The 18139-nt window shown below is 38.0% G+C and overlaps 1 protein-coding gene across 1 annotated transcript in view; it reads right to left on the bottom strand.

Annotated features, from left to right (window-relative positions):
• The window catches only part of LOC149078743 (uncharacterized), a 37304-nt gene extending 22070 nt beyond the window's left edge, over window positions 1-15234 (bottom strand). The window contains exon 1 of the mRNA XM_089240845.1: window positions 14495-15234. Coding sequence (XP_089096971.1) covers window positions 14495-14711 — 217 coding nt within the window. The 5' untranslated portion in view covers window positions 14712-15234. The remainder of the gene's footprint in view (window positions 1-14494) is intronic.
• Between the last annotated feature and the right edge of the window lie 2905 nt (window positions 15235-18139).

The following is an 18139-nucleotide window of genomic DNA, read 5'->3' as shown; positions in this document are numbered from 1 at the left end:
GTGTATTTATATTGCGGGAAAAAAATAAGCGTCTTGTGCTAGAGCCCTGCCATCCCCACACTTTTAGGACCATAGGGGATTGCGTCCTAGCTGAGAGCACTGCTAAGTCCTGTCCCGGAAGAGCTTAGTAAAAGTCATTTATTAGGTAACGCAGCATATCGATAATTCAATTTTAGGTTAAAGCTTTGCAAATCAGTTGCAACGACAATAAAATTTCAGTTGTATGTATTTCAATCCCGTTTTACCGGTTGCGCCTTTCTAACTCACTTCAGTGAAGTAATATAACACACATTATTATTACCGCACGCGAATCCAAATTACACACCATCATCAGACACTGCGAACACCGCAAAATCAATCCGACGAAATATCTCTCGCGGGTACACAAGTGTAAAACCGATATATACGTATTCTCTGTGACCCAACATTATTATTATCCAACTCCACCGAACCCGACAGTGGCTAGAATTAACAAGGAGAAATACCGAACCCTCCTGGCGCATTACAATATCACAGATAGTCAAGTCCCGACGAAATACCACGGATCAGGAAATCTCAATAACCGGAGAGGGTAAAGGGCCTAAATTGACAAGAGTGGGCCCGATTTGACGTGCCCACCATGTACAATATGTACTGAGGATTTCTCCCTTTCAGCGAGTCCAAAATCCAGCACCAGCAAGAGATCATTCCGCCAAAATGCGCCAAAACAAATACCGAGCGGCGTTATAACAGCGGAAAGGATCATCATAATACCATAGCATGCAAATTGAGGCCAGGCCCAAAGCCAACCATCCATTGATCTGTCAGCCTTCGCGTGAACCTTGAGCATAAAGTTTAGCCAGTCGACGTCGAGGATCAGCAGCTAACAACTACTTATAACAGCTGATACTCACTTCCCCAAGTTCGTGCTGGAGGTCGGTCGGTTTCGGGGTACCTGTTTACGAGATTATCTCGCTCCTATCATAATGAGCTAAGTGGGAGGTCGCCGTGTTCTGCTACTACGTCCTCAAATAAAACGCTAAAGAGAGGTAGAGAATAAAAAGCAAATAAATAAAAAAAGTGGTGCGTTTTCGTTGTTACACCAACGACGAGACAAATAAATAAATGCGCTTTCCGTTTAATAGGGCAATAAGAAACAACGCCATCTCTCTCTCCCGAATGCGTTACACGCTTCAAAAATAATGACATTTGAAGCAATAAAAACAGTGTTAGAATTTCACGCATTTAAAATACCATTAAAAAATAATGCAGTGGTAATGAAAACATCTTGAAATTGCTGTAAAATAGTGTTAGAGCCGGGATTACACTATAAAAGTTTGATGAAAGGGTCTTTTACAAAACTTGTAAGGAAAAACTAATGAGCTTATCGGTTACATTCGCTCGAATTCGACCGATAATACGCTTATTGGTTTCATTTTTCCAAGTTCTATCAAAGAATTTTTTTAACTTTTAGTGTGATCTCGGCTTTAAAAACGTAATTTTTTTTTTGTTTATCGTTATTTTTAGCGTTAAACACACACACAAGGTCGCATAAAAGAGAAAAGCCTCTTTTTTTGTGAATTTTAAAATTTAACTACAAAAATATTCAAATGTTCTGTGACTTTTAAAAGTGGCGAGGAATCTGCATTTTTAATACAAATTATTTTATATGTAGTTTGAATTTTTTTTCTCCCTAGGAAGTGTGTGTTTATTCTATTTTATTACGTGAAATATAATACCAATTGGTGGTAAGAATATTGACACAAATTATTTGTACCCTTATTTATCTTAATTTATACTTTTCTCTCTTATTTATTTTTATTAATTATATTTATATATATGTTCCATTATTTTATATCCATCTTTATAGATGGACATTGTGTGTTAATGATCTTAAATACTGAATGCATTTCGGTACCGAGGCATCTGCACCTTTTTGTTGAAATTTATTTTTACGCCATTAATTGCCGGACTCTGATTATCTAAATCAAACTGATTATTTAATCGGCCTCTTTAATTCATAAATCATATATAAATGTGAAAGCATGAATGTACATTTGTTCTTTATGCAAATCTACACAATTTTAGATCGGTCTTCTCCACAAATTTCGCATGTATACCAAACTGGACCGGGATTGAGCCATAGGCTGCTTTAAAAGTTCGTCAGAGCTGGGCAAATGTCCGAAATGGTCGAAAAATCGTCGGGCAACAATGGTTTCTCGAAAAAGCCTTTGTTATCCAATCAGTTTTAAAGCTCCGCACGCAATATTTTTTTAATCCCCTCAACGTATTTCTAAGGCTACAGACAAGAATTAAAAAAAAACCAAAACTAACACAAAGTCCTACCAAACAGACAAATTGCCGAATAAGGTGGATAAATGACATTAGCTCAGTATGACGATGAAATTCCACCGCTTACAGACAACAATAGCTTTCCACAACACCAATCACAACAACGTGTTCTCACACAATTCTCCAAGCGACAATCATTTCTCCAACAGTGGCAATGCATTTAACAAGCGAAACGTGCTATTTCCCAGTAAAGAAACAACGCGAAGGCAGGGAATCATAACACCAACACGGAAAAATTAAAAAAAAAAAGAAAGTAAAACGTTCAAAAAAAAGAAACGGAAAAACCACAATAAAACATTGAACGCATCATTAAAGTATAATCTATCCGCGAGTCATTATTAATAAATGCACACGTTCTACCCAACGTGAAAAACACCGTGGAAAAGGGCATCGCACATCGCTTCCTATAAAAAAAAAGAAGCGTTGTCATAACCACGCTTCACATTCGAACGGGAATCTCGTGTTCCACCACGAGACACACACACACAAAAATCGGTGATCGCGTTTCTCTTTTTCCTCATATAGTAATAATAAATAATATAAAACATTTTTCCTCTCTCTCTCTCTCAAGAATTTTTTCACCAAAAAAACGAATGGACCCGAACAGGAATGAGAAAAAAAGGATACAGAAAACTAAGTAAAATGGAATCGTAGGAAAAAGAAGCATACAGAGAGCAGGAAAAAAGACAGACACGCTGGAAGCACAGCAACTGCTCAACCATTTCATACCTAGGTGAAGGTAGGAGTGGCCAAAATAATATAACAACAATATAACAAAAAGAAACAGGGACGGTAAATAACACCAGGAAGCTTTAGCTAGTCGCTAGTTTTTTTTTCTCTTCAAAATCTGGTATGGTACTTGTTGGCTTTTAGCTTGTGTTGTGTGGTGGTGTATGGTGCGAGCTAGCGAGCGCCACACTTACCGGTTTATTCTCGCACTCGAAAAAAAAGTTGGTGCGTGCGTTTTTAACTCGCTTGAGGCAGTGCTGAACTAGAAAGTGCTCGCGGGTGCACCGACCTTCGGGTGACCCACATTTTAATGGGAAAAAGTCAATCGGAGGTGGAGACAGAACTAGTTTCGCGAAAGAAAATCTCTTGAAGTCGACTTTTTCCTGCGTGTTCTTGTCGTCGAGATGCAATAATATAATATCGCATCATCGTAAGCGAGGGAGGTGTGAAAACTAATCTCCCAATGCTACGCCGCGAATTACGAACGTGTCGTTATTATTCTTGGAATAAGCAACAAGTCGTAAATGTCATGGTGGAAAACCACGGAAATCCAGGAATAAATGAAAAAAAAAAAAAAAAAAAACGCTCATCGCGGTCGACACCGTGCCATTAAATCTCGTGATACCCTTGGCCTCTTGGGCGCCTCATCCGTGAAACATCAATTACTCCCTCGATTACGTCTCTGGCTTGACATGGCGCTGTTGTTTTATTCGGGGGCGTTACATAGGTTTTCCAAATAGCGGCTCTTCTGGGGGTTTCCCAGTGCCTGAAGCAGGGGGGATATTTACCCAGGGGTCTTTCGAGATATTATAGAGGGTCAGTGAGTTTGGAAAAGAAAAAGCACTTTTTTCTTCATTATTAAATGTGAATATTAATTCCTTTCAGGCAGTGTTTCTCAAAGTGGGCGTCGCCAACCTTTGTCAGGGGGCGTCGTGGCAAGGTCGAGATCTTCATTTGTATGCCTGCCAATTTATGCTCCGAAGTGGTTCTTTTATAAGTGTGAAAATATCTACCACAAACAATTAAGGAGAGCAGCAGTTGAACCATTAATTTACAGCTCTGGGATTGCACAGATTGGCCTTTTCTTCACTTGGTCATCTTCGTGCGACACCAGGGTTTATCCGAGGAAATGTAATAATGCCATGTGCGGATCCACATAAGGATGATCGCTCCTCAAAAGAACCGAAAATAATATGGGAAATAATTATAAAATACGTGACGTATGGTCGCCATATGACATTTACTATTACTTATTTGTCCTTTCGCCCTAGAACCAGTCGGGTATGGGCCACATCGGGTCCCACAGAAGGGGTTGTAAAGTTGCATGTTTATCCTCAACACATTCATAGCGATGAGGTAAGGATTTAATTCTCATTAAAATTCAAATCAATTTTTCGGCTATATAGTTCCTAACCCTTCATTTAATTACACAGTAAAAATTATAATCATAGTACAGTCGGCCTCACTTAAAGGGATATCAATAGTTCCAGCACACAATATCCGATTAAGCGGAGAACAATGAAATTGTCTTTTCGCACCGTTAGTGTATTGTAGTTCATTTGTTTGGAAAGTGATGAAAGATCAGTAGGGTATCAGTAAAGCTTCTGGAATAAATCAAAAAATGAAATGATTTTTTTTATATTTCATTTAAAGGCGTTGCATGAAATAACTAAAACCCATAGAGCTATGGCATTGTGAAAATTTTCCACTTTCATCGAAAAAAGTTAGCGCCCTCTATGGGCCAAACAGAAAAAAAATAAAATACAAATAAATGTACTGAAGCGAGTTTTTTTTAATCAACTCCAACTTTTAATATGTTGTTTTTTATTGTTTTGATCTAATAAAAATACTATGTTTATAGTGGTTAATATGTATTTACATTTGTTGGGTGAATCGTCATATTCGATTAAGCGGAGAACTTTAACATCGTCTTTATGGAAGAAATTTTTGTTCCAAAGGATTCTATCCGAATAAGCGAGATGTCAGTTTATCCGTTACCCGATCAAGTGGGGCCGACGGTATTCATGTTTTTAATTTGGTAACAAAACCTGATATATTTGTCAATATTACACATATAAAAAAACATTCACGAGGCAATTCAAAACCTTAAATTCCAAACTCTCGCAACGAGCGATTCCTCCGGATTTATCCGCTTCCCTGCAGCAACTGAATCAACAAAACGACGCCTCCGTTATTCAGCTGAGCAAAGATGTAACATACAAACGAGCAGGTGGAGGAGATTATGGTTATTTATATATATTCGTACATTTATATAATAATGAACGCAATGAAAGAAAAAAAGTGATGAGGAATTATTGCCGTCGTTGATCAACCAACCCATTCGTGAAATTTGAACTTCGCGAAATTCGAATGAAATGATTCTAATCATAATAACACGCGCGATTGTTCACGCGTTTGTTCTCAATCAATATCACCCCAGAACGTCGACTCTCATCAAGTCTGCGGCGAAGATAAATCAAGAGCGTGAAATCGAAGCAACGTCATGATTGATAAGACGTCATTAGCCGGGGAAAAAAATGATAAATATCGATAGTAAAATCTGCTGAGATTACGAGTATAATATAAAGACGTCATTTACGAGCTCGAAGAAATTTTACCTACATGACAGTTTCCATCAGCACGACCAAATACGGCTGTATACGTTACCGAATTCATAGTTTGTAATATACAGGGTGTGTGTATTTAAAGTCAGCGTGTTCTGAGCTATCTACAGCCTTGATTTACCCAGCAGAAAATTATAAAGCCACATGAACGTCTTAATGAAAGGATGGGTAGAATTTTCCCAGTCCAAAAACCGAAAAAATGTCTGCGTATTTTTTGATGTGAAATCATTGTGTTTTGATTGTAAAAGAGTTTCGTCAGCAAAGCACGTCCTTGTAAACTGAACGTCATGCTCTTCAGTGAAGAAATGAGAATGGAAATGGTTCTGCTTGGAAATATTGAAATGCACATTATATCATGTGCAATCATGATCAATTTGAATAGAAAAAAAAAATCCAACATTTCCATCTCCTGAAGAAAAACATCCAAACACCTTCTAGCGATGAATGTCGGAATCGATTTATTTTTTCTGCCAATTTTTTTTTCTCTCATCCTCTCATTAACCCTTTAAGCGGCGGTTTGAAATCACTAAATCCACCTTCATAATGTCATATCTTTTTTTAAATTTTAAAGCAGGCTTCCTTTCGGTTTTTAGCAGATGTAAACTAAGAGGTACAGGGAAATCATTTTTTACAAAATATCTGGGCTTGGCAATGCTGAAATAAGAGGCTTTTATAGAGGCGAGATATCCCGTCATTGCCACTTATAGGGTTAAAGCGTTTCAAAAATTTCATAATTTTCCGATGACTTGTTACGGCTATGGCCAGCTATTAATAGGCTGACTTTAATTATGCGCACCTTGTATATTCCTATGATGACAAAGATCTACCTCATACAACGTTAAGTATTTTTTCTTGTACGTACATTATTTAGCCGTTCAATGCATCGTTCAACTGATATAAGCTACAATTAATCGATAACCAATTTAGACAATTTAATAATCATCAGGAGAAATTTTCAGTCATTTTTCCCAGATATTCTAGAAACAAATTTTAAATTTAGTTATTAAACAAAATTCACGTACTTTGAAAAACTACGATAAATTTTGAATTTATGTGAAAAAAAACAAATGGTGAAACATTGTTTTTTTTCAAAAAGTCATGTATTGAAGGGTAAAATATTCAGCCTCTACTTTACCAGTCCCAGTCCCACAGTGAAACAACTAATTTTATTTGCACAGTTGTACATTACCCAATTCGTCAGTCCTCTCGACATTATCTTACAAGTATCAGATAATTGCAAATTTTGTACTCAAAAAAATTCCGTTAATTATCACGGCGTCTAATCTCATTGTTATTGGCGTGTCAACGGATAACAAAGCAAAGGAGATGAAAACTCGACTCTCACAACGCAATTTCGGTAGAAGGAAAAAATAATAATAAGTAGAAATAATATTATAATCCGTTTCTTTTTAAAGATAAAACTACACGCGAGTTTTCTGACCCAGTTAATAATATATTTTTATTTTATGTATTTTTTTGCATTATTACGACCGAATTTCTTTTCCGACGGAACGTGTGTCCGCCATTAATCTCGTTCCGCCTAAGATTTTATTTTGTTTTTCTTCTCCCTTATTTTTATTATGGTGGCTTTTTTTCCGCTCTACATCAGATTGGTGCTTTCGATTGCTCTTTTTTCTCTTACTTATTTATTCTATATTTTTTTTTTCCTTTAATGAATTTCGAATTTTCAAGCAAAACAAATTTATAACCGGAATTTCTTTTTAAAAGTCGCTCGAAATGACTCGTTAGAAAGCATACTATTGTATATTAACAAGAAACCGTTTCCACACAAGCAATTATTTACTCAATCTGTACGCCCCAAATACTGCTACAATAAAACTAACAAATTTTCTATTTTGTGTGATAACCATTTTTTTTAACCATTAAAATTTCATGTTTTTACTGGATATTGGTTTTTTTCCCCTTAACGGTTCGTCAAATGCTAAAAAAATGCTCTTTTCTAAGTTTACATAGCATATGAAATTTTACTCTGGGCTTCCTACCTTATACCCGATTTCAGCATATTGATATTATTTCGCAATATTCTCCCCATGATGAGCTATATACACCACTGTAGCAGTCGAATGAACTGGTGTTGCGATATTCCCGAAGAGATTTCCGTTCAGATAAACACCGGATGCGACATTAGTAAAAGCCAAACGTTGCGATATTCATTCCCCTGGATTGCATTGATAACTGCCAACACAGATGTTGAAACTTTTTTTTGCGTTGTTCTCAATGCATCTATCACCGTTCAGATATCTTAAACTGCGATTCGCTTTTTCCATGAGGCATTTACCCAGGACCACCATACACTTGGCCTCGGAAAGTTCAGGAGAAGGAATGTGGGGGTTTCTAGGTGCTGAGACTCAGAACACCAAGGCTAAGAGACTTCTTATATCTCGAATCAGCCCTCTGCTGACTATCCACTCGGGAGTCTTGCACTCGTCTGTCAAATCTGTACTGTCAAGATTGCAGCATTCAGTAATTTATTCTGTATGGCTTTAGGGCTGGGTCGGAAGGTGCAATCACGAGTCTTACCCAGGAATTACAAAGGAACTATGAGTGTCTGAATATTTAAACTAATCAAACATATTTGATCCTGGTCGCTGGAAGTCTGAAATGTCTGCATTGCTCATGGTGTCTCAAGTCGAAATCTCAACCTGATCTTATACTTGTCCTTTTTTTTAATTTCAGGATTGCACTACAAAGTTTAATAGAGGTTCTTTTATGAAACTTTGAAAATTCAACCAATAAGCGAATATAACCAAAAGGCTTATTGGCTGGTTTTGTAAAAGATCTTTCATTTTTTTAGTGTAATCCCAGCACTTGTGATGTTGATTGCCACGTAGGGGGCCGTAAGATCAGTAGGGGATGCTACTAAACATTTTGTAAATACATATCCGGAACTACCAAAATAATTTTTGCATGCATGCGCAGTAGATGCAGGCGACGACAGTCAGTAAAAAAATTTCATTGACAAAACACAGCAAATTTCTAAACCTGCCCAGCCTTAAATTAGCTAAAAGTCTCATGTTTAAGCCCATTTAAATAGAAGATATTATACTCATATGCAATAATTTCTTTGAAATTGATTCATACCAACCCTGCATTCTATATAAAAATCTGCAGAAGCATCAGACTATTTTCAATTTTTAGGGTAAAACGAAGGTGTCACCACCCAGTCAGGCCCGTCATTTAGGAAGGGGGGGAGGGCAGGCTTTTGAAAATACACTAAAAATGGTGTATATATATATATATATAGAAGAGTTGGTCCACATACATACATTGAGTACATGTGCTCCCCCCCCGGAAAAAGTTGAAATGACGGCCCTGCACCCAGTCAAGGGTGCAACAAGATATTTAAAATTCGAGCAAAACTCCAAAGGGTGCCGCAAACGTTAAAAAAAAGAATAGAAAATCTCTCATGAAACTCGAAATCATTTCAGTCGACGAAACATCGAAAAAAACGTGCAAAAACCAGTACATTCTCGTACACGTTCAAAAAAAAAAAAAAGGGTCAGTTTGCGAAACTAGTCCAAGAAGAACACCGCCGAGCATCATTATGGAAAATACAACACGTCATTTCCGTTGACCCTCAGACGAATAAAAAACAAAATGAAAAATTGATGCCCAGAAGCGAGTTCTCCCCGTCCATAAAGTAAAGGTCCTCTCTTTTCCTGCGCAAAAAGAAAAAGGGCAACAGCAAAAAAACACGCAGCTGATACAGTATTAGCGCAACACACACACACCGCCGCCACCTGATAGAATATAGAATCGGTTTCTGGAGAAAACCCTCGATTAAAAGCCATCGCTCTTTCTTCTTCCATTTCCAACGATCCATCCACCCTTACCTCGTAGATGGATCCGCGGATTCCCCACAAGCGCTAAGGAGGAGACGGCAAGACCCACGCGCTCTGCTGCTGCTGCTTCCTTCTGGGTTTCATACACAGACAATTTATTCCATTGCCCCCCTCGACTTCCGTTCCAAGTACGGCAGTGGATGGAGGGGGATGTCCGGGAGCTACATCCAGACAATATATTTTCTGGGGGCCCCCCCCCCCTCTCTCACGGGTAAAAAACGCGACTCCAAATACTACGTAATAATAAAAAAAAAAACCTGAGCGTGACTCTCTCGAATACGATGGCTCACACGTACTTCATGACAATACTCACTCACTCACTCTCTCTGTGGCACAGACCTTGTATAGAATAGAAATAGGGGAGAGATGGGAATAATAAAGGGCTATCTATGTATTTTTACGGATCTCGTTGTGACGGGTGTGGATTTTTAAAACCATGTTAAATTTCGTATGCGATATCGATTCGTGAATTGGATCCGGACAAATTCGGTGGAAGTGTTTCGAGTCTGTGGTTGGTCGTGTTCAGTTTCGTGTGGGAATATTTTTTTTTTTAATTTCTGAATTCAATTGAATTGGTGCTCGAGTACCGACGGGAATTTTGTAGAACGGGTCCGAGCACCCACAGCTCTGACGCCACTGATTTTGTGTGGTTTTTTCCCCCCTGTTGTTGTGTACAGAATTACACTTGGGAGGTGGGGGTGTGACTGATATGGTCGTACTGGTCCACGCATTTACGATAATAATTAATTTCTTCAATGAATTCTGAATTTTCATCTATTCCTGAATTATTTCTTTCGTTTATATTCTGCTTCTTTCATCAATTCTAAAATTATTTTCCATTTATTGATTTTTTTTTTTTTACAATTCTGGACTTTCGTTTGTACTGATTTTTTAATCGATTCTGGATTTATTTGTTGAATAAATTGTGGAATTTCCATCAATTCTGGAATTATTTTGTTCATTTTTTCCGATTTTTCAAAGATGACGGAATTATCTGCCAATTATTTTCAATCCATGGATTCTGAAGTTTCATTAATCCTCACATAATTTCTATCATTAGGTCGTAATTTTGTATTGGTTTTGGAAATATTTCTTTCATCAACCGAAATGTTTCTTTAGTTCGAAATTTTCGTTTATCTTATAATAGTGATTATTTTTCAATATTCTTGTATATTTAATAAAAATATGAATTTTTTCGGATGCCGCTTCCCTTTCTCCCACAGAATATATAAAAAATCGGGGCAAAAGAGCCCCAAAATTATTAATACGCCTCTGGCGAGCGGCCCTAGCTGTATATGTGGCCTATTCACGAGAGCCCGTCAGGCCGACTCGTCCACCCACCACCATTCAAACGCGCGTGCTTACGCCCTCGTATTTTCCTCAGTACGCGTGGGCAGCCTAAAGAGCAAACGGGCTCGGAGCTTGATGAAGGTCAGCTGAACTTTAAACTTCTATTGTTTCTTTCCTACTTCGATATCAATCGGAGTATTTGGTCGAATTCAATTTTTCCGAAGATCGGATCGACACGGAAAGGTCACTGAATCAACCGGGTAGAAAACACTGGTTTCTGACAGGTATTCCGAGGAACACCTGGGTTGTAGAAATGAGCTTTTCTGGGGTTTCATGGCGTTAAGAGCTGTAAAGAAATCATATCATTGCAGTAAAAATATCGATAGTTAAAGAGCACCGAAGCACCGACATAACCAGAGAGTCTCATAACCAGTGTTTCCGAAAAATATAATTGCGAAGAGTATTTGAAATCCTCCCCAAATTTCAAGGGGTATTTTTTTTATAATAAACAGAGAAATGCCGTATTTAATTAACATGTACAGTATAAGAAACACCGCCCTCTATTTTTGGGGCCCAATTTTTGGCAAAAAGGGTTTTTTATACATGTTAAAAAATACGGTAACCCTTAAAACATTAACCTAAAATTCAAGAGTTTACCCAAATTTCACTCTTCAACGAAGTATGGAAAAGTAAAATTGAATTTTGCGTATTGTGAACACTAAACACTCCTAACCTATGGGTCACAGGGGCTTCTGAGATGAGTGGTACATATCTATATTTACACAAATGTATCGATATATTTCATAAATTTCTAAAACCAAACTTTAGTTCGGAATTTTCAGGTGCCAGCCAAATTTCTTAGGAGCTCCAAGAATGATTTTAATCTCAAGAAAAACAGTCGTACAAATAATGTTTTCCGGACTACTAAGGGACTTTGTATATTTTAACAAAGGATGAGGATACATTGTCCTGAAATCAAAAAAAAAATTCTCAAAGACTCCAATTTAGCTATCACACAGAAAATTTTAGTCGCCAATACCGATTTTATAGTCACCATGGTGACCTGGATCCTGGAATTCGTCAATTCTTGATTTAATAAATATTGTAAAATTCAAAATAAAAAACCTTTGGCCATAGGTCACGATGCTTATTTTGGGTCGCAGTGGAAAATGGGTTGAGAACCTCTTGCTTTAGCCTCTATTCACCCCCACACTCAATGTGAGACTTAATACTGGAATTGGCTTCCTTGAAAAAAAAAAATACCGAAATGACGGAACACAATAGAAATACGAAAATGCTCTATCCTGTAAAATACGGGACGTATATATGGTCATCCATAGACTTTTTTCCATTGCAATAAGCTTGCGGACACACCGATACGGAACAGCCGCCAATTCGCTCCACATAAAACTTCACATGAATGCCAATCCTGACATAACATTTCAAACAGTAATGAAAAATGAGTGAAGAATCGAGGCAAGAGAACCTCCGCCATTTAAACACTTCCCGCACAAAAATTTAAAAGGTGCGGAAACAGAGCTAGCTATTATATCCAAAAACCCCATCACAAAAGCCCTCCTACTCTCATTACTCTCTCTCTCTCTCTCTCCATTCAGAAAAATTAGTTTAACAATGATTACATCATCTCCAATTCAGTTTAAAAAGCCGTTTAAATTTCACCTAGACGCATAACAACATCGGCACGCGAAGAAAACAAAGCTCCTCTTTCACGAGAAAATCCCCCAGAAAATCCCAAGAAACTAAAAATAAATCGAGTGAGAGCGAGAAAACAACAAAAAATATGGAATTTACGTAAAATCGAGGGGGGGTGGGGGGACCATTCCGTAATAATTTCTCAAGGCGAAAACTAAACCCGACGTCTAGAAACCCGATCCAAGAGTTCCGTGACAAAAACAGTTTTGAAACAGCGTCTAGCCGTGGAGGAAAAAAAGGTTAAGTAACTGAAAACACACAGGGAGGAGTAAAGTAACAGTATCGGTTTGTCCATGATCTCTACGGATCGATAGGGATTTGTAACGAATGCGGATCGCTATTTATGTGCGATCCCCTCTTGTGTGCTGTGTGTGTTTTTCCTCTCTCTCTCTCGCCGTCCATAGTTGGAGCGTTTCGAAATTCACTACGGGAACGATAATAAGTAAAGCGATGATGATGAGTTGAGTGAGGAGCGAGCGCCACGCAATTGTTCAGGTTTCAACAATGCATTGCTTTTTTTAAAACTTATTTATTTAAACGCGTTTTTCGGTTATTACCGATGAATTTCAACGCTTTTCAACCAAAAAACGCGAGTTCGAGGAACGTGTCTGACTAATACGTGTGTAAAGTTTCCGACATCCTTGAAAGGGTAATAACCCGAAAACAATTACTTGCGTTCAGTATGAGAGATTATCCAATATAATAATAATAATAAGGGATTTTTTCATAATGATCATTGATTCCCGTATACAGAGGTGCCAACATAAAGAAAATATTGGATTGGGGGGGGGCGCTGAAAGTCGCCGGTCGTCCCGTATATACGGGACTGCAGCGCGTTCGCAGGAGAGGGAAGGTGCATAGCATTTTTTTAAAGAAATTATGGGGGGAAGGCACAGCCCTTTAAAAAATTTTGGAGTTCGAATGGCAGCCTGTAGGTTCCGGCTCCTATGCTTGTATGGACTCTGTGCCCCTTATTCCATAGAGCTCTAATAATTATAGAGTATAAAGGTGACAAACTGGTACAAATTTTTCAGCTTTATAGGAATAATGGCTTATGAGAGTCGGTGGACTGAGCAGGTTTTTCAGCTTGGTAGTGGGGAGACCCTGGAAAAATCACTCTGCTGGAGAAGTGGCGGGGGGGGGCTCACGATGCTGTTGAGATGATCATGGGCCTTCCCCAAAGATTCATCTGAATGAGGCCTTAGTCGAGTGGCCAGAAATGATTCTCGTCAAATTTTTTTCCCTATAAGTTATAAATTTACAAAAAAAGGGGGGGGGGCCTTTGAAAAGGTCTGGTTTCGGGGCCCGTGAAGATTGCCTAGTCATCAAGAATTATTAGTTTTAGTTTATGCGATCAGGAAAAAAAAAATCGCATCATAGAATCACGTGATCAGCGATAATACTGATAAGAGCTCTGTTATCATCTCCGTTCAAGATACCTTGGTAATTTTGGCATGTTCTGGAGAGAAAAATATCCATTTCCAAAACGATTGATAAAAATTTCATGGTTTTTGTTTTTGGATTTTTTCCTCCCCATATTCAAGAGGGAATTGTTTTTGGGGAAAAAAAATTATTTCTTAGATGAAAGATGAAATAGTTTGAGGGAAAAAATTTTGGATGAACCTATAGACCAGGTATTTTTGGAGTTGAGTAACTTTTTGAGAGGGATCCAAGGCCCCCCTGGACTTCGGAATAGCCCTGTGGTTTAGGGTGGGGGAAGGGGCTTGTATGCATCAACATGTCCCCGTTTTAATATGGGGAAAATCTTTAGGACTCTATTGTGGTTTTCTTCAAGTTTTGTGCTATCTCTCCTTAAATGCTTTTTGCGGACCACTTTTCACTGGAATACATGATATAGTTTAAAAGACAATAAAAACAATGAGGGGAAGGTATCCCAATAAGCGAAAAAAAAAAAAAATCGATAATAATTTATATATTACTCACCAGAGGTCGTCTTAGGCGACGTAGTGTCATCGTTCGCAGCGGAGGGCCCGTAGTCGTCCTCGGCGGCGATATCCTTGAGCGTGGGCCACTCGCTGCCCATCAAGGCCGACTCAAAGTCCAGCGGCTCACCGTCGAAAACGCAAGGCATTTTCGACTCCAGTGGTTCGAACGAAAGATTCTTAACCTGATTATTGCAGTACGGGAGAACTAGGGTCATGTTTCGACACCACGATCATTGAAATAAAAAAAAAAAAAACAGAAAACAAACAACCGAATGCGTCCTACAAAGGAAACAAACAAACAAAAAAAATCAAAAACGTTCCCGAAAACAAACAAAAATCCACTATAAACAAAAAAAAGTTTTCCGCAACGAAACAAAATTGTCAATATTCAGGGAGAAACAATAGTTACATAAACTTTTTTTTTTGTTTGCGAAATAAATCCACTGTCAATGCGCGAAAAACTTGATGACGATCCGGAGAAATTCGAGTTTTTTGTTCGAAAAATCCGGAAAATAATAATTATATAATTAATAATTTTTTCCGCTAATTTGTTTTTTTTTTCTCTCTCTCTTCCCCCCTAGAACGCGCACACACACTTCACTACACGCACACCGATGATGCTGATGATGATCTCTCTCTCACACACACTCACACGGAACGGGAACGAAGCACGCGTACGTCCTGCGAGTCTGAACGTCAGGCTCCCAACTGACGCATCAGCTGTGGGCCACAGTGACGTGCGTGGGCGCGTGCGTAAAAAAGGGAACTTGATGTAAGCTGATCGCGACGCCACCTTCAGGTCGCTGCCATAAACCTGCCCTGTCTCTCTCTCTCTCTCTCTAGCTTTTTCTTTTGCTTCTCTTCTCTTTTATGATTACAGGGAAGTCCCTCTCTTTTCTTTACCAGCGAAACACACACACACAATACACAGCGAGTGTGTGTGTGTGTGTATGTGAATGTTTCTTATTCTTTTCCGCACGCTCTTCTTTTTGCCTCCTTCCACACAGTGTGTGTTGTTGGTAAACCTATTTTATTTTCTATTTATTATTTTTTTTTTTTTTCTCTAACTTACTTTACACGGACTTGTCAGAACCTTGTGTAGTTTTGTTTTTTTTTCCAGTTCGAGTGGCTTTTATGCCCATTGAGTGCGTTGGTTTACGCTCGCTTTATTTTATTTTACACGGTTTGTGTTTCAATTTCCGATTGTTGTGTATTCGATTGCGTTGGGAATCCGAGAATTTGCTGGAGAATTCCAAAACTGCCTGCGAAGGTCAGGCCGTCTTAAGGACGAGAGCTTAAGGAGCGGTGGCAAAAGCAAATCTTTGAAGAAAATCTTCTAGCTGTAATACGCTGAATTGAATTTAAAGTGACGAATTATACAGTGGGAAATTCGAAAAAGGAAAAAAAAAATGGATAGAAATCTTTAATGATTTCGGAGTCTTGTGTTCGCAATGACGTCTTAATGCATGGACCCACCCGGAAAAAATGAATGAAAACATAGCATAAACATTAGCATAATATGCCGACAAATAATTTGTAACATACACGTTAAACGGAAAAAAATTAATAATAATAATAAAAGAAAAAAGTTAATAATAATAAAAATATGGAACCAAGTCCAAACATAGCGAGCGTAAGTGAATACACGTCGAGATAGGCATATTGAGTATATTCGTTGTCAGTGATCGAAAGTAATTGAACTAAATTAACGGGCGGTGAGGGGAGCCTGAAGAGAAATTTAAATATTTGGATCTGGGATTAGAGTGAAAAAAGGGCAGTGAAAAAATACCAAGTGAAACAATACCAGTGATTCCAATCTTCAAAAATCGAAAGGTTACAATACGTACAATTGCTAATGGGATCTACAGAAATATTTTTTTATTATAGACATCAATTGAAATCTGAGTTGGGCAAAAACCCTTTTTACTGAGATATGGAAAGCGAGGAAGAAGTAATCTTCCATCACACAGGAAAGTTGTTTTTATACCTTTATAGTGAGGAAAATGTTTAATATTTAAATAAGGGAGAAATCGGTTTCAATACTCAGGTTTTTTATACTCTCGATAAAAATCCGAGGAAGATTAGCTGTTACAAGGGAGATTTTGCTGAATCCAAATAAAGCTAAAGCCAGCGTTGTCAAGAATATTTTTTACTTGTGACGCCCAATTATTTTTTGATTATTGGTGGTCGAATCGCAAGGGCGAGTGCGAGATAGTTGGTCATAATTTATTCCTGTCAAAAGCAGAGGCGGATTTAACGCCCAGGGCCCCGCCTTCTAAAGGGCCCCCCAAAAGACCCAAACTTCACACTTTTTTCTAATTTAAGGGGCCCAATATTTTCTTTTGCGCCCGGGGCCTCAACCGACTTTAATCCGCCATTGGTCAAAATTGATTGGTTCATTTCAAGTAAACGTATCCAGAATTTTGAAATATATTTTTCAAACGAAACACCGAGGGTTGGGCGGCCAAGTTCAGCTCCCAAAGCGTACACGGGAGTATTTCTGGAGACTATTCCGAGAATATAGTATTATTCTAATTATATATTACTATATCTATTATTTAGCCTGAGAGAAAATACTAAATATTTTGATCTACTTAATAAATTCTAATACCAAAATGGAGGGGTGTAGGTCTATATGAGGCCGATGAAAGAAAAGGGGGAAACGAAAAGTCCGTGACGAAAGAATTATTACGAGCTCCTTTTAAGTATTTTTATTACTGGTAGGGTATATCTGTTTTACACTTTGCCAGGTGAAAGTATATTGCATGAAATTTTCTGGAACTTGAAAATGGAACCCTTAGTTTTTGAGAGTAAGCATGTAAATTGGTAGGCAATTACTTCTAGTCAGTTGAAAGGACCCAGAAAAATAACTTTGCTCGCAAGGGAAGGGGGGGAGGTTATTATGTTATTATAATTGCCTGTTCAGCACGGCATCCATAGATATCTGTTCAGTAGCGTCGGTGCAAGCGAAAGGCTGTATTTTGTATCATGCGTCAGAGCATTCTCAGAATTAATTCATAAATCAAAGCTCGGGTTGAGCAACCACAGGTCTGAAACACTTCCGACGTCCCTACATGAATTGATTGCTTGTTGGGCTATGTGTCGGCCCACACTTGAAGACGTTATTGGATCAAACATTTTCTTCCAACAAAACTTTTCTGAGGATATCTTATCCATCACAAGGGTTCTAAGGATTGAATATAATTAATTATTTTATATAAAAAAGTAAGCTTTTTTTTTATTTCCAAATTTCAGTGAAAAATATATCAATCGCATATTCTCAATGGCCACTTGTACCATCTGAATTGCCAAGTTTTTCCTTGAATAAGGAGGTGGAACTCCTACAATGAGGTGCAATGGATTGTTGAATGCAACTCAGCTGGATTTTTTGATTGAAAGAATTCCATTAGAACCATCGACATTGAGATCAGCATAAATTTCAACAATCAAATCACCAATGTGAAAATAAGTACAAAAACCAGCTGATAACCAATCAATCCAATCTGATTACTGGATCAATTACTTTTAACAGTTCCTACAAACAGAAACAACATTTAGTTACCACTAATATGGTGAAATTTAGGCAAAATTTGATTCTCATCGAAAATATCAGATTTGGAAATCAATCAAAAATGAAAAAGAA

The sequence above is a fragment of the Pholcus phalangioides genome, unplaced genomic scaffold (genome assembly GCF_987345545.1).
Source record: "Pholcus phalangioides strain wild (caught in Gottingen) unplaced genomic scaffold, Ppha-v1.0 ptg000013l_1, whole genome shotgun sequence".
In the NCBI taxonomy this organism is placed as follows: Eukaryota; Metazoa; Arthropoda; class Arachnida; order Araneae; family Pholcidae; genus Pholcus; species Pholcus phalangioides.
Note: the sequence above shows the minus strand (reverse complement) of the source record. Positions and strands in the feature narration are given on the sequence as shown.